The following is a 24,527-nucleotide window of genomic DNA, read 5'->3' on the forward strand; positions in this document are numbered from 1 at the left end:
AAGAACTGAATCTCAAAGTATGTATGCATTTTAAAAGACAAATTTTCTTCTCCCAAAAACCATTATGAAGCTTTTTAAAATTTCATCAAGCGTGACCTAACCTATTTCTTACTTTTCAATTGACATAACCTATAAACCCACTATCATCACCGTTAAAGCAATCATAAAAAACAACGCTGGCCAAATGCATAGACCATAAAATCTGTTAACCTGCCAACATTTAACTTTCACTTAATCAATTTTCATATTTACAAGCTTTGCTTGCCATCAAATTATCGCTCAACCTTTGCACCCACTCTGAACATGAAGCGACAGAACAACAACAATAAGACTACAGCAAACCTCCTGAAACCCATATTTTTCCGACTATGCAATTCGCCATAAAGCAACTGGCTGAAATTGCATTTAATTTTCGTTAAATGGACTTTTGGCTATAAAAAAATTAAAATTAGCCTCACAACGCTCACGCCAACAAGCGAAGCACACTTTTGCAACAACAACAACACGAACACGAAACTTGGAAAAGTAGGCGGTAAAAAATATGCAAACAAGTAGAGAATCAACGAGATGGTTTACTTGTGGCATGCCGCACACACTGCACAACTGTCAACTCGACCACGTCGGTATGAATACATCAATAACTAAGCAAGCCTTGCATGTCGAGGCAATAAAACTGAAAAATTTGCAACAACAAAACAAAACCAGAGTTAAACGTCTCATTCAAGTTGCAAGTAAATTATGAACGCTGTGGTAGTTGCAAAACTACATAAGCACAACATTTATTCCCCCACACGCCACTTAAGCAAGACGGTTAAATGCTTTTTGTCCACCACTACCCCCTTTACCGCTTCAGCACTATTGTTAAGTTATACAACGACTGTCAAGACATTTGTGGCACGTTGTTCGTTAGCTGGCAGGAATAGTGGAAAGTCGCTGGTTTAATCATGCAACAGCTTTGTGCAACATGTGGGACGTATACTTGTTGTGCTAAACATTCATGCATACAAAAATATTGCTTGCTCGAGGTGGGATAAGAGTGCTGTGTGTGTGCGCGCCGCCTGAACGTATGTGTTAACGGCATTATTATAAGTGATAGTTTTTTGAGTAGGTGTTGAATGGTTGATAATAAGCGTAATTACCGCGCCATTGATGCGCCGGGCGAAAAATGTTGCAAGAAGGTGTATAGGTATGGATGCAATAATGGAGCTGAAGCAAAAGTGAGTTGTCTAAAAAAGTTGCAGAGTAGCTGACTATGCAGCTAAAAACTATTGCTGGGGTATGGTGGCAATTTCAAGTGTTAAGTGACTAAAAGTGTTGTGCTTCGACCGCACGGCGGGGACAATGGCGCTTTAATTATTGCAGAGGTGTGAGTGATTATTATTTTTTCAAGCTGTTGTTGGCTTATTTGTTTCCATGAGGACTTGACATTGTGGCGATAATGTCATGCTTTAATTTGTACACTCTTATATATCAGTTATAGGAGAGAATTTTTCCTTATTTATTTTATTTTTTGTTTTTTGGTTTGCTTATTAAAGGGTGGGGCAGACTATAACTCACAAACTGTCATAATTTATTTGGGGAGTGAGAAAAGAGGAATTGATTATCCCTTTTGTGTATTTGAGTGAATAAAAAAAATGTAGATTAACAATTTCATACAAAACAGTGGCCACTTGGGCAATCTACGTAATATTGTCAAAGAACCTCGGCAGCCGAGTGTGATTCTGGGAACTTGGCTATTTGAAAAATAATAGATCTTAATCTACATGAAAATTGTAAAAAAAAAATACTTAAGTTTTCGGCTTTATTCCAATTTTTAAAGAATTATGGACTTGTTTAGAAAAATACCTACATTCTATTTTGACAGAATATAGTTATCAAAAAATTGTTTATAAAACAAGTTGAAATAATAAGAAGAACATACACAGTACGTATTTTAGTAGATTTTTGTACTCTAAAACTACAGCAAAAATTTCACTTGAATACATGCTCCGAGTACCTTCATGGTCTGATTTGAAAAGTACAGTTTTGAAAAAATCGGAAAATTACATAATATTTTGGGAACTTCAACTGTACTTTTAGTAGTTATATCTACTCGTGTATTAAAACAAAAAGTGTTTTTTGCTTATGTATCAAATATACATATATTTAAAAATATTATCGGCCAAGTTTTAGTTGATCTAGAAAAAAGTTTCGGAGATAGCAGTTACAAGTATTTCAGATTCGTTGGGAAAAATTTCTCCGAAACGGCTGAACGGTTCAACTTGAATTTTTTACACAGCCTTCTTAGATATATATTATTTTATATATATATATATGATATGAGCGAAGGAATAAGTTATTTGATAATAATTTCGCTTCTTAAGCCTCTGTAAAAATGATTTTCTCGTGGGAAACCGCCATTTTTTCAACATCAGAATTTCATTTATAGCAATAATTTTGATATAATTTTAAGCATAAAATTAGCAATTTTTGTTGTAAACATAATATTTTCCATCAATATTTTTTTTTACTCCACTGCAAGTACCTAAATATGAAATTAAAAGCTTCAAAACAAATTAAATTATTAAAACCATAAACGAGCACTGTTTTCAAAATGTCAAAACTGACATAACAAAGTACTTTCAAACAACAACAACAACATATACTTCTTTTGTTAAAATATAAAAAAGACAAGCAGCAAGGATAACACAGAACTAATATGCGCAACGCGAAAAGAAAGCAAAGCACATGTAGACAGTAGCGTATTAATTTTCAACAAAGAGCTGGAAAAATAAAAAGCCATAAAAAACAGTAAAAAAGTACTCTTCAAGACGTCAAAAAGGAGCAGCTTTTGTCATATAATATATTGCTACAATATGGACATAAATATATAACTTAGTATATGTATATATGTATTTATATGTATTTGTGCACACAAATCTTTGGCGTCAACAAGCCAAAACAACGCTCTTGGCAACCAAGTAGTCGCACAATTATATCACGCGTTGAATGAAGTGCATAAAGATTACTTTATTTGTGTTGAAAGCTGATTGTGACTGCTGTGTATGCAAACAATGCCACTTACAACAACAACACACACACCTCATGCGCTAACTTCGCACAAATAAAAATACAGCAAAAGCTTACCCGGATATTCGCCGCTACCCTATTACTCTTATGCCCTCTAACACTGATCCTCGGCAGATGGCATTGACTTTGGCCTCACACACACGCGCAATAAAGGAAGAGAAGAAGTCAAGCAGCAAATGGTGGCACAAAAAACGTACAAATGCAACAAAAGTAATTTTAAATTTTGCCGCAGACGCAAGCACACACACACACACACATACATACATACACGGTTAAGAAGTCAAAAGCTGCTTACAACGCGGCGCGCCAACTTTACACTTCCGCTGCTCGTCTCTATTTCGCATAAACTCCTTGCTGGCTTCCACCACTCACACTCACACACGCACAGTGGCAGCGGCGCCTGTTAATAGGGAAATCTAATATCGTTTTCGGCAAACAGTTCGCAATTTGCTTTCACTGTTTGTTATCCTTTTGCTTCATTGCCACAGCTGCTGCTGTTTGTTGCAAGGAGCAACAGCTTGTCGTTTGCCACAACGTCTCCGAAGTATGTTTGTGTATGTATGTGTGCGCTTATTTAATAAGACAAAACAAGTACTTAATTTGTTTATGCTTTTTTCTACTTTTTCGCTCAGCAGCTTTTCTTCTCGGCAATAAAAAGTTTAAATTGAAAGCAATTTTCACTGTTTTTATTCCGAATTTTCTTCATTTATTCCTTGCGGATTGTTTGAGTGATGAATGGGTTTATGTGCTGGCATTTACATTGATGCATCTAAAACTTTAGAAGTAAAGTTTGTGTTTTTTAATGTGTGTTGGCATGCCGATTGTGCGTCTTTTAATTATAACTTTGAACGAACACATGTGTTGAAGACTTTGACAGATGCTGAGTGCTGCTTGAAGATCTTATTGGTTGAATTTGATCAAGTTTGAAAAAAAACAGTGTTTTCATATATTTAATACAAATCTTTTTCTATCGCCCTTAAAGCAGTCTCCTTTTGAGGCAATACAAGCACTCCAATGCTTAGTCCAATTTTCCACACACCTGTTATGAGCCACGGCTGTGATGGCCTTCAGGACCTTTGACTTTTTAATGGTTATTTAATGAATACTTGGCGCGTTCCTCGATTCTAGTTGTTTAGCTTTGAAAACAGAAAAAAATGTATTGGGCGCCAAACGGTGGCTCAGCGTTGACTCTCGTTTCGTGTTTGGCCAAAAAGTAAGTAACAATCATGCTAGAATGTGATTGCGCTATGACGTGGTGAAAACCCCATAAATTTTCTGCCCAAAACTCCGACCGTTTACGAGGAATTGCTGCACGTAGACCCCTCAAAACGGCCAAGTAGTATTCCTTAGTGACCGTTTGATGCTGTGAAAGGAATTCATGGTGAACCACACCAAAGTAAAAAAAGAAGGTGATGAGCACCTCTGTGCTTTTGTCCGACTTTGACGTGGTTTTTTCGATTCCTGCTCATTTTTGGAATGCCATTTAAGAGATTATTTAACAGTTTTGATGTCATATTCATAAACTCACATTTCGTCACCAGTATTTATTCGTTTTATAAATGTAGGTAGATAGTCCTTGAAAACATTTGGGTCTTAGTCCAATATTGACACGCTGCATACTCAAAACAAAATGGTTGAGTCGATCTCTCTGATAGCAACACGACGATTCTCAAGCACCGCTTTTTTTAAAACTTTTTTTTAATGTTATTGTCATTAACAACGGTAAATGGACAACCCCCATGAGCCAAGTTTTCGATGACTTCACGACCTCCACTAAATGCTTTCTGCCACTAAAATACTTCTGTTCGTGATGAAGTGAGTACTGCTGCAATATTTTTAACGATTCCCTACCCATGATTCTATAAGAAACCCAAGGAAACCCGCTGTTAAATATTTTTTCATGGTAAAAATTGCCAGGAAAACTTTTGAAATTATGTAACTGTTGGCAATTTGCTATACTTGTATGTATTACTTATACCAATTGATTTTTCGATTCACCACTCTCTAAGGTTTGGCGAACCAGACTCACATCAAAAAATTTTGAGAGTGAGTCTAGGTCAAGGTAGCAGTAATTGAAAGTGTTTATCTTAGAATTGGCGACTTATTCTTCTCTGAACCTAAAGGCGAAATCTTCGGATACCATAACTTCGTTATAACCCGACAAATGAAAGGTTCTTCGAGTTTTAAGTTATCTCCAAGCGGCTGGTTTGTCTGAGAGCATACCGCTGACTTCGTAGTCAAAGTCTATAAATAATCTGAACTTAACATTTCCTTAATAAAATAAAAAATCGTTTTACGCAATCATTACCTCACCGTCTTTTGCCCTTCTGCGAAATGCGCCACAAATCATTTAAAAATGTCTTTGACCCCGAACATGCAACGTCGGGCTTCATTCAAAGCCACAAATCGTGGAATATTTTTGCGCTATGAAATAAATGTCACCGCTATTTGCAAGCTACTGCGTATTTATGTTGCAAATGTGCATGCCAACGTGCATATTTCAGCTTAATGAAGACGAAAGAAAGGTGCTGTTGGTTGTTGCCACAGCAGCAAAAGCTTCTGAATCCACTCCCGCACGACGACTCCCAGCCGAAAAGCGAAAACACTCGACTGCCTTTGTTTGCTCCTGATTCACTGAGCATGCAGCGCATTGGTTCGTTGCCTGCTAACTGCCACTTCGTGACACATGCATGTGTGTATATGTGTGTGTGTGAGTTGGCATTTTGTTGCATTTGCATTTAGCGACATTTCAACATTTCCGCACGTTTTCTATTTATGTGAAATTGCACAACTTCCATACCAGAAAGCGAAAATGCGAAAAAAGAACAGGATTCCAAATAGGCAGTGAAACAAAGAAGACGCGACAGTCTAAAGTAGCAGCCGTGCAACAGTAGCAACATTCGAAAAAGAAGTAGGAAGGAACGGTAAAATATTTATGTGAATATGCAACATTATTTTTGACTTCCGTCAGCAGCAGCAGCACAACTCCTTTCGCCGTTGCAACCAATTGCAGTTGCTGGCATTCATCAATGTTGTCGCCACTATTTACCGGAACGCCAACGTCTGAGTGAAGTCCAAAAAGGCAACTCACTAAGTAATGATTCTGTCACATTTGTTTATGGCAACGCTTACTTCAGACTCGGTGCGCACAAATAAAATAGCAGTAGTCGCAAGCGCACACATACACACGCAGATATGCAATTAAATGCCACTACATGCATGCTTTCATATATTCCATATATGTATGTACAACTTTAGTGCTTTATTTACAGTGAGTGCAAAATGTCTGCACATAAACAAATACATCTGTTGAGGTCCTACAACAAGTGGCAACATAGTGTTGCACAAGTAAACACACACATACACAAACAAGCAAATGCCTATTTGTATTCATTTTGCATCTCTGCTCATGTGTGTGCGTATTGCTGTGCTCACGTATATTTCTCATTACCCACCGCATGCATTTTAAGTTGCAACTCGCATATTGCTTTTGTATCTCCCCTTTCCTTGCCTACTAATTTGCCGTAATTTAATGTCTTTAATGCTCATGTGAGAATTTTATTTATGCATTCATTCACCGTTCAATATTTTTATGATTAGTAGCTACAGAAACGTGCAGAGTTGCATTGAATTTCGCGACGAATATTATGTCTTCTTGGTGCAATTTCGTGTATGAAAAGTCCTTGAATAGAAAACTTTTTTATTTGACCAGATATCTTTACCAAATTCGGCACAGTGTATTATCCAAGCCGTAGCTATAATCTCATAAAAAATTGTTCAAAACAGATAACTATAGCACATAGCTGTCATACAAACTGACCGGTTGAACTCAAGTCCTTGTATAAAGAACTTCATTATTTGGAAAAGTTTCTTCATGAAATTTGCCATTGGTTATTATCCAAAGCATCGCTACAATCTCCGAACAAATTGTTCAGTTCGGACCACTATAGCCCAAAGTTTACATACAAACTGACCGCTCAAAATAGAGATATAGATCTTTTTATACCTTTTATGATACAAGTAATGACCCTACATTCCCTCTGCAGCGTACAGAAAGGTGCCAATATGACGCTCGTTTCTAGTGTTTCACTTGTCCATTTGCTAACACAAAAATCTACATTTCCACGTTTCATCACCAATAATTTTGTGTTTGAGGAATTTGAGGTGCTCAGCTGCGTTGCCAAGCACCACCTTGTGACCTTTTGCGATAAAATGTGTTGAGCCAATCCATAATAAATATTGAGATTCTCTGCTAACGCTCTAATACCAACATGAGCATTTTCAAGCACTCTTCCTTTAACTTTTTCGATGTTATCGATGGTTATTAACAAAGATGGTTGGACGCCTCGCATGAGACAAGTTTTCGATGATTTTACGATTTTCACTGAATGCTTTGTGCCACTGAAATACTTTTGTTCGTCATAAAGTAGACTCCTCAAAACACCTCTTCAATTATTATGACAAAAAGCGTCAAAAAATCGTTTCACCAACCGACTTATCTAAATTTCTTTAAAATAATATTTCTTTAATTTGACTCATTCTGCGTTCGGTTTAGCGCACTTTTCACTTCACCAAATATATTCAACTCAAAAAATTAATGGTGAAAACGCAGTTTAAATTACCACTTCCCGGTTTTGCGTCACAAAAATCACTTGTGACTTTCAACCGCGGTTAATGTTCCTTTAATTCACGCATAAAATAACTCCATAACAACTATGTTAAAGCATTGCAAATTATTCTTGCAGCTGCCAGAGCTTTTTCCTGTTAAATCACTAACATAAATACCACGCGCTTATAATAACCCACACTTTTGCTTTGTCAGCGGCACGCGGTTTAAAAATTTCCAACTCAATGACGCAAATGCAAAGCAAAATCAATTAACCTCTTTAAAAGTGTAATGGTAAAAGTTTTAATTTTTTACCAAAAATTATTTTAATTTGCAGAGCACACACCCTTGCATACTATTGTATATACTGTACACCCACACAATCATGAACTCTTCGCGCTTTCGCTCCACAACTGTCGAACCCTTTTTTGCACACCTTTGTTGAACCTTACACATTCCCTTACTCAATAAACGCTTTAGTTATTGTTTTTGCATAGGCGCTACAGAACAAAAAGCCCGTATTTGCGGTATTAGGCAGCAGGTTTTCGCATCTTCACACTGCCGCACCGTAAATTTGCATAATTTCGTAATTTTTGCACAAAACCGCATGCCAGCGTATAAGTATAAGTATTTTTACAGCTAATGAATGCATTCACACAGCGAAGTGCATGCAAATTGGCAGCACAAGTGTAGAGCAGCGCGCATCGCATCGCACCGGAGCGTTAAGTCAGCAAAGCCACGCAACGCAACACGAGCGCACCGCAGTGCATTGTGAATTGAATTGTGATAAAATTGTCGTAAATTTTTAACTGTCAACGTGGTTGCGCTGTTGTTTGTCAAGCAACTCGCAACACTTTACATAAGCGATTAAACGATAAGATGGGGTATGAAACGCACACATGCATACATACATATATGTATGTGTGTGCGCTTAAAATTAGTTTGTTGCACTGGCAACCAATAATAAGAAATTATAAAGAATTTGTTTGCAATCCGTTAAAATTACTACAAAGAAAAATTGCGCTTGCGCACCTTTATGTGGCTTAAAATACCCAAATATTTATAAAAATGTATAATCAGATGCGTAATACTTAGTGTCAACAATATTTTATTTTAAAATTTTTGAATTTATGACATTCTCTTCATATGCGCAAAATTTTAAATTTTTACTTTATCCTTTACTTGCAGACAAATACCCACCGCTTACTCCAAGGCCAATGGCGGCACTGCCATACCGCTGCCCGCCACTGTTATGGTGCAACGCCGCTGCCCACCGGACAAAGTACGACCACTGCCACCGACACCGAATCACACGCCATGTAAGTTGAGAAAATTTAGCAATTTTATTTGAAAACCGCTTAAGTCGTGTTAAGGTATTTAAATATTTTGGTAGAGGCTAAACAAAAAAGCAACAAGTTGGTATTGTATTGGTACAATTTATTAAATTTGTTCTGAAATATGAAAAAAAAAAGCTTTTGAAGCCCACAAATATAAAGTTTTGTGCAAAAATTTGTAGATATCAAGTTATTATTATTTATTAGGGGGATAAATGATAATAAATTGATTTCTAATCCTATTCAAGCACCTAGTCCAGAATTAGACGAGACGGTAATTATAGTTCCTGTTATTAGGATAAAGAAAAATATAATTTTAGCTGAATTATTAAAAATTAAAAAGAAAAGGATTGGAACCTTTATAAATGTATGAAGGTATGAGCCCAGTAGCTTAATTAGCTTATCTTTTTAAGTTGTTTATATTTTAGTGTATGATGCACAAAAGTTTTTGATACTTTTAGGAATAGTTTAATTCTATTAAATATAATGAATGTAATATTATTACATAATTTACCCTATCAAGGTAACCCTTTAGATTTGAAATTGGAAACTGTTCTCATTTTCGACCACTAGCTTTTATGTATTCATACATTTTGACCTGGTAGAGCTTTTAAAACATCTAAAAAAACAATAGTCTTTTATAAAATTATATAGAAATAAATATAAATAAAAAGAGAATTCATAACTATCCGCAATGTCGAAAAGGTTCTACGAAATTTTGCCGCTATCTCAAACCAACCTTTATATATATACTATATGGTATGGAAGAGTTAGGTTTGGTTAGGATAGATAGCTGAGCCAGAGTTCGCACTTGGTCTATATGTCCTTTGTAAAGCCATAAAAATAAAACTCCAGTATTCGGTCTTATAACTCAGCAAAGCGCCTTGTGGCCAATACAAATTTGCTCAGGCGTTTAGTTTCTATTCCTACCAGTTCAGTTCCAAGTGTTTAAAAATTGATCTCGCGGGAAAAACAAAAAGTGTTGAGATCTTTCCGCCTCGTCTTGGTACATACAGCTACTGGCGTCCGGTAATATTTCCACCCTTACAGCATGGACGCCAATAGGGCAATGGCCTGTTAGAATCCCCAGAACTAGGGAGAGGCTAGGATTACTGAGAACAAAGAGCTGATTGGATATCTTACGATCGATAATTGGCTAGAAGTATCTGGTGATAGCGCATGAACGGATGGTAACCCAGCGCTTACCAAGCTCCCGCGAAGCCCAGCTATCCAGTAGTAGAACACACGAGAAGAGAGTAGCACCGAATCGTCAGATATGGAACAGTGCAAAACGTATTTTTAAAACTCTTAACATTAGAGAATTCAAAGTTAGCCATATTTTCGAGAAGTAGGTGGGCTTTGGCAAATTTTCTGCAACTCTTAACCCTCTAACCATGATTATTTATAATAATTTTTATAAGTAAATGGTTAACTTCAAACTGCCAAAAGGCCGATAGTTTGTGTTATTGTATTAGAAATTATTTTTTAATTGATTACAGTTGCAAATTAACTTAAAATTATATTGATAACAGCAAACTTAAACGTTTTCAGCTCTATTCACTAAGCTTTAACCCGCTGACAATGACATTGTGTCATTTCAATCTTAAGCTAAAAAAGTAGAAAAAGTTGTAGGAATACATTTTTTATTTAGATTTACGCAATATATTTTTCCTTATGAGACCCAGCGTAACAGTACTAGTGCGTCTGGATTGAGTTTTAACATACTCACCGCATATTCTTTATTAGCAACCTCAAATAATTTACCCGCTTTAAAATTTCAACTCATATTATATTTACGAAGCTCCCTTAAACATATTTAAAAAAAAACTTCGTTCGGCTGAAGTTCATGTCAAATATTTGTTAGCTGCTCCACAAATTTTAATTAAAAATCCACTCAACGTTTTTCAATAAAACCACAACTCATACAAGTACGCCCTGCGTTCACATATACTTATCCTTGGACCCACATAGAAATCACCCCTAAAACAGATGCCTTCGTTTTGAGCAACAGGATAAAAAGGGGAAATACTTTCAAGCTTTCATTTACGATATAGAAATAAAAAATAAATCCCGTTTAACAAGCTGATAACCCACCGTTACTTTATTTCTCTAGAGATTCAAGCCTAGATTAATAGAAATATGCATCTTGAAAGCAAAGCTCTAATGTGCCAATGTGTGTGAGTAAAAACGAATACAATACACATACGATGCCAGAGTGAGTGAGTGTGAGGCGACCAAAAACGACATGAAAATTGACCGAGATTTCTATTGCACAGACATACTAGAGTAATGAGGACAATAGTACTTGTACTTCAAGCCGAAAACCATGATGAGTATGGGCGCGTGAGTACAATGCAGAACGAGTGAATGGGTGTACGAGTAAATGAGTGTAAAGCGTGGGAGTAGGAGAGCGTGAGCAATGAATGTTGTGTTAGCCATAGATAAAAGGGTAAAAATAGCCAGTCAAAGTGCATGAAGTATGAATTTATGCTGATATACAAGTATATATATCTATCTCGCAGAGAACACCATCAAGGGAAGATTTTGCTCTGGTTATGTTATGGTGTTAAGTACAGTAAATGCATAAAAAAATCTTAAACTCATTACTAATGGTGCTGTGGCGCACCTCAACCCTAGCACCTTTTCGAACGAATACTTATATCAAATAACACACATGGGGATTTTCAAATTTGGGCTTGATAATGATAGGATTTACGAGCTTGTGATAGTCTTTTGATGTTACTGATGACGCTGTTGTGGTTTTATGGTTTCGCGCTAAAATTTGTCAACGATTTTTATTTTTGTAAGGTTAACATCAATAAGCTCCTTAATCAGCAAAAATTGGTAAACAAAAAACTCAAAAAAAATCTCTATATTCCAAAGAGAGCGTTGACTTATTATAAAAAGCTGGTAATAAGCCGCTTAACTGCTGTTTTATTATTCGCATTTATGAAATAAGTAATTGCTTTGTTTTAAGAATATGCCACATGATGGACTAGAATAGCATTCCTTCTGATAGAGATTCTCTAAAACATAAATATGAAGAAATGAATATCCATAAAACCTTCGGAGCAACTTTGTCGAAAAAAAGTCATGATTATTTCAACTCACCCACACAAAGAAAGAGTTGCTTTGGATGAAAAAGTATTAAGTAAACTAAAAGTAATAAGGATAACGTCTACAAGTTTGCTAGATATTTGATGGAGCTTCTGCTGCCATATGAGGCGTGATATATGACATTATCTGGAAAATAAAGTAACAAACAAGGTTTAAGCCTCCGCCGAATGGAATTATTATATGAAAGACTGTGAATGACAATATGGTCATAGAAAGTATATTATCGTTAAAGCGTTCACCATAACTTCTTATGGTGGCTACTATCATTTTGTATAGATTTCCAGAAGCTTTTCCACAATGATATGAGGACTTGAAGTAATTTTTTTGATTTCAAATTATTAGCATGACTCGATAACAGCAGGTACAAGCACAATAATATGTCGATTGTGTTCAAATTATGTTGGAAACAATCAAATCTTTAAATATTTAAAACAGATCTATGCTTTGTGGGGTCTTTTTACGCGTATTTTTGCTTCTCAAATCTCGGATAAGTCCAAATCATTCCATACGAGTCAAAATAAATTGGTTGCTGAAACCCTTACATTAAATAATTAAAAAAAAAAAGTAATTCAACATTTTTTTAGCTTCTAATATTATAATATATTAAAAATTCAAATAAAGCGCTTTGAATAAATTTTAAATTTCCAAAGGATTTTTGTTACAAAAAACTAAAGAACAGAAGTTTTTTGACTGCATATATAATTCATCACTCGATAGCAATCGCTGCTTGCTAGTCAGGAAGTAATTTCCATTGCATGTTTTCTTCCTCAAATATAAAATTTCTAAAAGAAGCCCACACATGGCAGTGAAAACTGGTATTTGTCAAACCGCAATGTGTTCATAAATAATTTCGAGTTTATCGCTTCATCAAGCTGTGATTTTGATTTATGCTTGTCACTAATTTGTTTCACTCGCATGCGATTTGTGGCTTCTATTTTTACTGAACTAACTGAATGATCGACGCTCCCTCCTCAAAGCAACAAAACGAATTCCTTTGCTGTTCTTAAGGAAAGTGCATATGAACACACATACCATACATACGTGTATACATATACACTCACTTGCCCGTGCTTAAATGCATTGCGTAGGCGCGTGTTTCGAAAATTAATTAACGCATTTCTTCAAGTTGTTGTTCGCCCGACAGTTGTTTCGCTTCAACGGCTGCAAAAAGAATTCCTTACGCCTTTACAAGCAAATGCTAGACTAGTACTTGCCTGAGTCCTGCTGGCATAAATCAGTTTTCAATGCAACTCGCTTGCTTCTTCCATGTGTGGAGCTGACTTGCAATCACATGCGTGTAATTTAAATTAATGTCCACTCGTTTTACATGTATAAGACTCTTACAAGACTCTGCTGCAGCCAACAAGACTCTGCTGTAAAAGAAATATGGCAAATGAAAAAATGTTGTTTAAAGGGTGTTGACAACTAGCGGTGGCAAGTGTCGTAAATTAATACTGAAGCTTACATATGACCAAAGTTGTTCAAATTGTTTGTTGTTGTAAGCAATTGTAGAGATTTAGGATGGAAAACTTAAAAAAAGAAAAAAAAATAACATAATTATATATTTTTTTGGCTTTGGAAGGAAAAGTGAAATATTTATATGGAAAGTTCAGAGATCTCCGACAATCTCTTAAAACATGATAACTAAATGATTCTCACCACGAAATAGAGAAGAAAATTTTCTTGTTTGAAATTACCTTTCTAATTATTATTTTACTTAATAATAATTCACATTACAGTAGTATATGAAAATTTACTGCCGATTCTACTTTGAGCTTCCTTTTAAGGTATATGTTTCTTCGCTTCGAAAATCTGAGTGTGTTTGGCTACTTTGGCTTTGCATGCTTTGAATATCTTAACCCACCGCGTCAACATTAGGTCACTGTGACCCTAGTGTACTTATGTTCAATTGAAAAAAATTTAACGGTACTCTGAAATTTCAATGGATGTTTATATGATTCGAATAGTTCAAATAAAACAGTGACTGTAATTTGCTCTATTAAAAATACAATAAATAATGTAAACGCAAATAACATTTTAATTGTTATTCAAAATCATATTCGAAAACAACACTTTTTCTATATTTTTTACCAGATACTTAGTGAACTGTAATATAACCATTGAAACAGAAATTATAAAATATTTAGTATTTACAAATTTTTTGTTTCCTTATACTTGCAGCCATACCCGGTTTAGGAAAAAGTGGCGTTGATTTTAATAGCGCGCGACCAAATAGTCCACCAACCACTAATCATACCATACAAAGTCTGAAAACTGGCAATAATAATGGGTGAGTATATATTTTATATATTTTATTAAAGGCAATATAAATAAATTGAACCCCAGTTAAATCCCAACACCCAAAACATAGATTTAATAATTTTAATGGAATTAATTAAAAAGTCTGCACAATTTTCAATTTAGCAGCAAATCATAAAATTGTAGAATTAAATTTATTCAAATTGAACACAAACCATATTTTACATATACTTAAAAATCTTATAAAATTAATTCATCTCTATCCACAGCCTACGTCCGCCAACGGCTAAATCAACGCACGCCAGCGGCATACCGCCACCGAGTGGCATACCGGCTGCAGCCGCTAATATGGGACCAACGCTGCCACAGCAAAAGCACTCCATGCTTGACAAGCTTAAGTTGTTCAATAAAGAAAAACAGCAACAACAAAATGCAGCTAATGCTGCCTCGACTAAGATGCAAGTGCAATCCAAGCGCACCTCCTCATCTTCGGGTTTCTCATCGGCGCGCTCCGAACGCTCAGACTCTTCGCTGAGCCTCAACGACGGACACATATCACAGATCAAGCCGCCAGCGGTCAGTGTAACATCTGGCAAGAGCAAAATCAATACCAAACAATCCAAACTGATAGCGGCACAGCTAAAGAAAGAGCAGACGAAAGTCAGCAAGCTGGACAAGAAGGAGAAGAGTCCAGCGCGCTCGCTAAATAAAGAGGACTTCAGTGGTGAGAGCCGCAACTCTACAATGGGACGCGCAAAGAACTCATTGCCGCGCGTTACCGAAAAGAATTCGCTGAAATCTTCTTCCAAGGGCTCACTTAATTCCAAGTCCGACTCGAAATCCTCGTTGATAGTGCCGCCCACGAAGGGTCTCTGCAGCCCTAATGGCACTGGTTTACCCAAACCAATTGCTGCCATAAAAGGCACAAGTAAGTTGCCGCAATCACCTTTGGGTGGTGTTGGTGGCAGCGGCGACAATCGTGTACGTGGCATGAGCAACTCAAATTCGCAGCAGGAGATGATGAAGCGTGAAAGGAGTGACATATCAAGCATGCATGCAAACATATCTAGTGAGAACGCTAAATCGAAAGAATTAACGCAACAGCAACAACAACATCAACAGCAGCAACATCAACCACATATCGTGAAACCGGTGCCGATACTACCGGAACCGGGCAGCAAGCCACCATATTACGCTAACGCCACAAACATATCACAGCAGCAGCAACAACAACTACAACTACAACAACAACGCCAGCAGCAATATCAACAGCAACAGCAAGCTTATTACAATCAACAACAAGAACATGCCACATATGTGAATAACAGTCGTTTGCCGCCGCCAAAATCCGCCACTTCACCTACCGGCAACGCGCCAACTGCGCGCAAACTTGAATATAACGCCGGTCCTGGTATACTCGCGTCACCACAGCGCTCGCCACTACGCGGTCACGCGCAATCGCCTGACTCGCCATCCGCGCATCAACACCATCACGCGCACGCGCACTCGCACTCCAAGTTCCACACAATACCCTCCAGAATAGACACAATCTATGAGGAGAAGAAACCGACGAGCCTGCTGCCGATGCCGCCGTTACTGCGTGGCTACAATTCGCATGTGACACTGCCGACGCGCGGTGTACGCGGCGGTGGCAATCGCAATTATGTGGCCGATTTCATTGAAGCGGAAATAAGTCAAGGTTACTGCAGCGATGGCGATTCATTGAGAGTGAGCGCCTCAGCGCGCTTAGCGCAACGCGCAGCCGCAACAGCGAGACGCTATCACGACATAGATAATGGTTATTTGTCGGAAGGCAGTGGCAGTGTCGGTCATCATGGCATGCTAATGGGTGGCGGTATGAGCTCGGCAGCGCATACCAAACATTTCTTGAGCATGATGCGTGCGAGGACACAACTGCCGACGACCATCGAAGAACGGTAAGTCGAAAATGATTCTCTTTTGTTTATATCATAATCGCATGCACCAAAATTCATCTTAGGGTACCTCATAAATAAAAAAAAAAAATTTAAATATGATATCTTTACCGCGAGACTTAAAACTAATAACAATTTATAGAAAGTATTGAGTACGAAAGCAAAGGGTCATGTAAAAACCCAAGCGAATGCTTTGCGCGCCCATAAAAAACAAAAAGTATCTCTATCTACATTTTACTCACTACCTATACATAGGTATATACCATACAGCTTATACTTGTATACAATTTCTTCCATCTCTCTGCACATCACACCGTCAGCCTTGAGTCACCCGCCAACATCTCAAGTAAAAATTTGTGTAATGATTCATAGCTCGCGCGTCACTTTCGGCCATCCTTGTGGTTGGTCCGCGAAGATGCCCTTTTTCGTGCGAATCGAAGACACATTTTTTCATGTTCGAACCACATAAATAATAGGGCAAGTCAGCACGCAACGAGAATACAAATGTCAAACAAAGAAAAACAAAAGAAGTCCTGCTAAATAGCGGTGCCAAAAAACTCGCTTTTTTTTCTCCTTCACTCACCACCAGCAGGCAATAAATGAGTGTGCGCGCATGAGTCACTTCGCTGCATTCTTCACGCACTTTTCGCTTCATTTGCTCACTTACGCGTGACATTTTTGTAGCAGCAAAGCAAGAAAACGAAAACGAATGCACTCAGTTCCAGCCAAAAACGCTTGCGGTGCATGCTGTGACTTATAAAACTATTGTTGTTGTTTTTATTGTTAATTTTGCACTGCTGCGCCCGTTTTCAGCCAAAAATAAAGCGTTTGTGCCAATTACTTTTCTGCTGCTGAGCCATGAAACGTCACAGCGTTTGAACTGGTTTTTTTTTTAGCCTTATTGTTGTTTTTGTTTATTGTTTGTGCTTGGCAGTGCCAGTTTTGTCGCCTGCTTCGCTGTTTCGCTGCCTCGCTCATTGCTCATTTGCGCCGTTTTACTTATTATTCCTCTACTTATTTTTAGTTTCTTGCTTTGTTTTTATCTCTTCTTTGCTCGCGGTTTGCCTTTGAGCATTTTAATTGTGGCATATAATTTAATTACGTGTAACTGGAACGCCAAATAGCAAAGAGGCGGAACGAATGGCAAACAAAAAAACACAAAAGAAAAAGAATCTTAAAAAGCGTTGATTCGCACATTAACTTGAATCCACTGATATTTATGTAAATTTTTTTTATTTGTATTTTTTTAAATTTTTTTTATTTTTCAAAGCATTTTTTGTAACCTTTAACCGGTTCAATTGTTAGAGCCGCAAATTTCCGTTGAAACATTTTTTATGCACTTATAAAAGCGTGTGCAAGCAAAAAAAACTTAAGTTAAATTATTTAAAAATATATATATTATTTATATTAATTTGTATTTAATATTTACAAGCACAGTTAACTTTTGTTCACCTTTACGACATTCAATCGAAATTCCAATTGCAACATTCTTCCACTTCCGTCCTTCAACGCAACTCACCACTATCTTTATTAGCCACACTCCACACCCACCTACCGTGCGACCTCTTGCATCGCACAGCAACGACCACTTCACGTCGGCTGTCGACAACCGAACATGGCATCCTCGACAACCGAATACAATTGTCACCTGTCAAAGCAATAAATTTGCAACATGCTGCTCCAGCTATAGACGGACAGACAAGTGGTTGCTTGGTGCTATTGTTATTATTGTTGTTGTTACCTATGCTGTTGTAGTTGCTTAGTTACCTTCATCATTATGCATTGTTGTTGTTGCGACTGGCTTCATTGTTTCGCTACAACTGATTGCTTTTTTTAATTATTCAATGCTACTTGCCTTTAACTACTTGTTTCAAGTTAGTTATATAACTAGCTTTTCTTGTAATTTTTGTTGTAAAATCTGTCACACACAGTTGTTCGAACTGTTCACCTTCATTTGCCTCGATACGGTAGTGATCATTGCCAAACTTAAATATGTCTATAGTTGACAAAATGGGATACTGAGTAATTTAATATTTACTGGGTAGTTTGAGAATGGAGAGAACTTTAGTAATAGTATCTTTGTCTTAAAGGCACTTGATCCTAGCATTATACATATAAAAAATTTTGAAAGGTTAACAACATATTTTGCAGGAATTAGAGACTTATCTTCAACTACTTTATTAAGAGTTTTTCATAGACTGCTCGATATCATGTCAAATTTTTTTTAATACAAAAAATTAATTTAAGAAACAAAAGTGCTTAGAGGTCTACACTTCTTAAAATAAATCAAATAATATTCCATGCCATAAAATAAATCGTTCATCACATCAAAGCTCCATATACTTAGAGTATAATCAAAACCATGACTCATTCGCCGTTTGTACGCTTTTTGAAAATATATTTGCTAATATTTCCCTTATTTCCTCAATTTATTTTATATCTCGTTGTAGCTTCATTTGCTCAATTTCTTTTTTGTTTACTTTGTATATTTTTACATTATTTTCGTATCATATACACAGGCATCTCCCTTTCCTCACGCTTAAAAGACAAGATTACAATTGCGAAACTTTTCATTTGCTCCCAACTTCCCTTTGCTTTTCTCATGCATAGAAACTTCATTTCTAACTTCACTGAAATAACATTTTTTCCAAGCAAAACTCCATTGTCCTTTTCTTCTGCGCTATCCTGTTTCATATTGTTGCTGATGGTTGTCTTTCATTAGCATATTCCCCACTCCATGCGCGTTGAACCTGCATACGTCGAGCAAATCATCACGTCTGATCTAACAAATTAATGCAAGCGGGCGTTTCTCAAATCCACACTCCAAAATTTTGTCAAGTATACTTTTTACTTTTTCTTTCATTTATGTCATTAACAGTGGTAATAAAAATTTCATACTGAATTGCACGTTAATTGAATTTGTGGGGGAGGGAGAATTTGAATTAGCAGTTTCAATTAAGTTTGTAGAGATTTTGTTATAAGGAGACAACTTGTGATGAAAAAGGAAATTAAGTTGCTTTTTTTGGAAATTTCGAAAAGGGAACTACATTTTTGACCTTTTTACGACGCTCATAATCATTGTAAACTTCTAACTACTCAGCTTTTTAATTATTTTTTTAATTATACCTTTTTATATCTAAAACAGCAATTAACTTCTTTAATTTTGATTTTTATTATTTTTATTATTTTTTTCGCAAGGAAACGTAGATGAAATCACAAATAATTGGCCTTCTTCCTTTAAATGGAGCACTGTTTGATTTTATTTATTACAAAAACTGCACCTAATAGTCGTTTACGGATTAATTAGAGTGTAATAATCGATACCCAATCACATATTTAAATAATTGTATATTTTCGTACAAATATATCGATATTAATCGATAACTTTTTTAAGCTATCGATAACGTATTATCAAATATTAGAATAACGAAAATTTTTATCGGCTCAATATAAAAAAATAACAACTGGAATAATTTAAAACAAATTCTTTTGAATTTAGATTTTGATTATCAATAAACGATGTATATATCGATTGAATTGAGGTAACGGGTTTGAAATTTAATATTATTTAAATATTTTATTAAAAATATTTTAGGTATTTTTAAAAATGTTTGTAATAAGTATACTATAAGAATTTTATCGCTCAATTTCCAATAAATTTTTATTTGCATACATTAATAAAAACGATACAGTAAATTGATAATATTAAGCGTTATTTTGAGGAATATGAATGTAGATTTATATATTGTTATCGTCAGATATTTATCGATCAATATATATTGATATCGTTAAAAACTTAAAAATATCGATTAATATCGATAAAAACTATCGATTGAAATCGATTTTAAAAAATTTGGATAAAAAAATCAATTAAGCATTATTAATAGCAATTATTAACATATGATGTTGTCTTTGAGATTTTATTATCAATCTGAATAAGAAATAGTATTAACATTGAGACACTCTGTTGCGAGCTTACATAATCGATTATCATCAGAGTAATAGAAAAATTGTAATAGAATTTTTAAACTACACGATAAAATTAAATTTTCCATTTAATCACTCACACCGCCCAAAAGTATACTTTGAAAATACTACAGCACAACACAGAGCGTTTTTTGCATGCTAAGCAACAATCAGCAGCATTCAATCACGTTTCTGGTCAGAAACATGCAACAGCTTCGACAATTGAATTTCCGCACGTCCAGCAACAACATAGCAACCATAAAACGCAGCTAATCCTGCAAGCTTACCTGTAAAATATCTAAAAAATAAATATGAAGGGCATTAAATATAACAGCAACAACAACCGCACTGAGAAGGGAGAGCATGGCATGCAACAAGCTTTTTTAAATGACTGCCAGACACAATAACAAAAGCAACAACAGCAATAAATAAAAATTCATAACAGTTGTAGGCGATAGTAAATGCGATAATAACCGACACAACCGTCTGGACACGCACTGGACAGAGGTTGTTGGCGAGGTTGGGGAAGGAATTTCGAAAATTCCTGCTGTTTGTCTAGGGGCGTTAGTCTAGCGCAGACCAGACAGCGTGACGCCTGCATTGTGCACGTTAACGCACACAACAACGAGGCTTTCTATTTATAACGTAATAGTAAGTGGAGCAAGTGAAAATTCTTCCAAAGGCCAGCAGCCATTTCTTATCACGCCAAAGCGAGCATAGCATGTCCTTGCTAGCGGCATATGCGAACACACACATACATATACGCGAAGGAAATTATTTTCAATTCGCAAAGTCGGCAAACTGTCGGCTTTCGCTGCAAGGCTGTCAGCTGCACGCCTGTCGACCTTACTAACGCTACGCCTGCTTTTTCTATGTATGCATGTATGTGTGTGGGCGCTTGTGGATTTTCGTGCGTTGGTTAACTGTAAAAATTCTGCCACGCAGTTCTTGCCGAAGCTCTTGATTTATGGCCGCCTAGACAATGCCGTCCGCTGTCTGGAAACTGAGCAAAAGCGAAAGGATGTGCGCCAGCAATACGCCACAATAGCCGGAAGCACTTTATTGCTAAGACGTTGTGTTGTGTTTCTAAGTGTGAGTGCGTGCTTTTGCTTAAGATTATATTTTCATGCTTTTAAGTGTGCGCTTTGGATACTTTTTCAAAATTTTTATATTCCTTCGACCACTCTCATAAATCTTCACTATTGTTGTCGTCGCACAACTCCCGACACTGTCAGCGCTCACATGCTGAGTTCGTGCGCACTAAAATATGCAAGCTTGTATTTTAATGTCACTGAATAATATGATGTCCTGCCGTTAATGCTTGGTTTTAACAATTTTTAATGTTGTGTGCGTTACAAAAATAACATTGCTTACTATAAAAAACAATACGGAGCTTTTCAAGAGAATCTCATATCGACTTTTAATGCCTGCGAACAATTTAAAACTTTACTTATTTTCCGAATCAAATATTTAGCGAAAACTACAGCTACTCGAAAAACATACAAAAATATTCTAAAAATATTTCAGAAATAAACAAAAAAAGTGTATGAGTTACTGAACTTAGTTTCAAAACTTTTTGCAGTGAAACTACTGGCAGTGACCTGAGCGCCAACTAATAACATAAACTTATATTTTAACAACTCAATATTCACCAACAATAAATTGTCGCCATAAATATTAACACCACGCTTCAGCAAATTTTGCCATTCGCACAAATTTTCCAACACTTTAAATGCAAACCACGTTAAAACACGTAGCATATTTTTAGGTGCATAAACAAAACATAAAATCAATCAAATTGAATGAGTAGCTGGCAGTAGCAGTAGCAGTGACAGTTGGAAAACATAATCAATTTTACCCATTATCGAAAATTTTTGTGCTTATCCTTGCACGCACAACATTAACGTTCACAGTTCATTAGACAAGCACGTGCAATGCGTAAAAAAATAACTCAAAAATGGGAAGAAAACAGTATAAAAGAGAAGCAGAAATGCTGGAAAATTTATACAAATACCACAGCAACCTAAATCCGTAAAGCAAACAAGACAAGGCAACTCGAGAGTCCAAAGAGTAAAAGATATTGTGAGGGGGGATGGAAAAGTTTAATAATAGAAATGACATGACTTGACAAGAGAGAAAAGTCCTAAAAAAATGTTTAAATGTCATAAATGCTACTTAAGGGAAACCTTTTGGAAGGAGTTATTGCGTCCCTATTCATATATATATAGTAGTCACCCAGATTGTTTTGATTTGAGTGTTAATGAAAAGTGATAAGCTCATAATTTAATAATATAATAAGGATTATTTGGGTAATTGGGTTAATACGAAGCGAAGAGCAAAAAAAGTGTTTCTTTCTAAAAAAAAAAATGGTTTTCTTTAGCAACAGGTAACACAAAAAATTTAAATTATTCTTCAAAAATAAAGATTTTTAAAAAATAGCAAAATAACTTGAAAACAAAAAAATCTATATAATTTTTTTTATCAACATGAACAAAATTCTTACTAATATTTATAAATAAAGTTTACATAATTTTTGATATCTATAAAAAAAAATTTAAAGAAGTAATATATTACGATGATTTACAAATAAAGATTTCAGAAAAAGAGTTCACCTTCACTGTAGTTCATATGCGACCTCTGTCGGGAAAATATTAAAAAATAAAGTTTAAAGCTTTTACATGCACTTCTACCACAGATAGCGCTGTAATGCCAAGGTGGATAACAGTGTTGAGTTTAAGAGAAAAATTCAACACATTTAAAGAGTAGAATTCGGTTTTGATTAGAAGGTAGTAAGTTGATGATGAGATGATATGAGTTTTTATTTACAGATTCAAAGTTGATATTTGAAATCTTTTACAGACCGACTTTTTTCAGTTAATAAAATTAAAACACTACAGAAAAACTTAGATGAAGTATGGAGGGATCCAATGCTACCTAAATTGCTTTTGTGCTGCACATTTGGACCCCACATGGACAGAAAATTTGAGAGAATACATTTTAATATAAAAATATATTATTAATTTTTTCTATTTTTTTTTCTTTTTAATTATTGCTAAAATTGGTATAATTTTAACATGATTTCTTCAAGTTCGTTTTATGTATATTAAATAAAAAATGTTTATTCCTTATTATACTCAATTATTATGACACAGTTATATTTAAGCTACCATTTTTCAAATTCATCAAACCTTTAGAAACTTATATAGAATAATTTTATTACTGATTCAGTAAATTGAAATCGAAAGCCACAAGTCTCAACGTACTCAGACATATATTGTATTTTATCTAACAATAGAAATAATGTTACAAGAGAATGAAACGAAGTCACAAAAAATATTATGAAAAAAGTAGCAAAACAAAAGCGGTAGTGAAATTAAATCACTGAATCGAGTATCATTGCCATTGTTATATTTCATTGTCATCTGTCATTGTGTAAGCTTCCATTGCTGACAATGACGTAGTGGATATTTCAAGGATAATGATAGCTATGCATAAACATATATACATATTTGCTTACGTAAAATCATACAAAATTATATAACAACATCTTATTAAGATTACCATACACGTGAAAGCTCATGCTCTGATACACACTACACGCCAATTCCACTTACTTCCAAGTTCTCCCTCGCCTCACTTTTGTCGTAACTAAAAATTGTATATTTTCCCAGCATTTCTTGCATAAAATCCAATTGAGAAATTCAGTGCAACGTCTAGGAGCAATCATAATAATCGTTAATTTCTAGCAACCTTATAATTTTTGTTACCACCATCCGCCCACTTAAGCCAACTTGTGTCTAGTTGTGCGGCAGCTGCCACAAGTCAGCATTGATAGGGATGTGTTGGTATATATGAATTTGCATGCAGATATTTACTCACAATTATTCGATTGATACGTGCTTCTATCTACTATGGTTATATACAAGTATATAAGGGTGGAGCGAAAAAAAAATTGTTTTATTTTTGCTTAGCCTGAGCGTAAATATTGTAGATTATAAAAAAAGAAAATTTTTGGAAAAAACAAATTTTTTTAACATATAGCGGCCCACTCACTTTCAAAGTAAATTTCGAGCTAAAATTTTTATTTCGTAAAAAAATTTAGATAAGGGTTCTAGAAGCTGTGGAGAGTCCTCTTTCTGGCCAATTAAAAGTTATCAACTCAAATAAAGTTTTTGTGGTCATTATTGGAGTTTTAAAAAAAAAAGACAACATACTTTCCTTAAGCGTTAAAATAAATTTTGA

The 24,527-nt window shown here is 35.6% G+C and overlaps 1 protein-coding gene across 8 annotated transcripts in view; it reads left to right on the forward strand.

Moving 5' to 3' along the window:
* sick (sickie) overlaps nt 1-24,527 on the forward strand; it is a 417,791-nt gene that overhangs the window by 265,599 nt on the left and 127,665 nt on the right. For 7 of the 8 annotated variants that reach the window (XM_070107203.1, XM_070107204.1, XM_070107211.1 and 4 more), the window contains 3 exons: nt 8,864-8,994; nt 14,308-14,416; nt 14,655-16,322. In XM_070107203.1, the coding sequence (XP_069963304.1) occupies nt 8,864-8,994; nt 14,308-14,416; nt 14,655-16,322 (1,908 nt within the window). Of the gene's footprint in view, nt 1-8,426; nt 8,560-8,863; nt 8,995-14,307; nt 14,417-14,654; nt 16,323-24,527 lie in introns of those variants that run through there. The other variant, XM_070107208.1, reaches the window with a different exon arrangement.

This window comes from Bactrocera oleae, chromosome 3 (assembly GCF_042242935.1).
Source record: "Bactrocera oleae isolate idBacOlea1 chromosome 3, idBacOlea1, whole genome shotgun sequence".
Taxonomy (NCBI): Eukaryota; Metazoa; Arthropoda; class Insecta; order Diptera; family Tephritidae; genus Bactrocera; species Bactrocera oleae.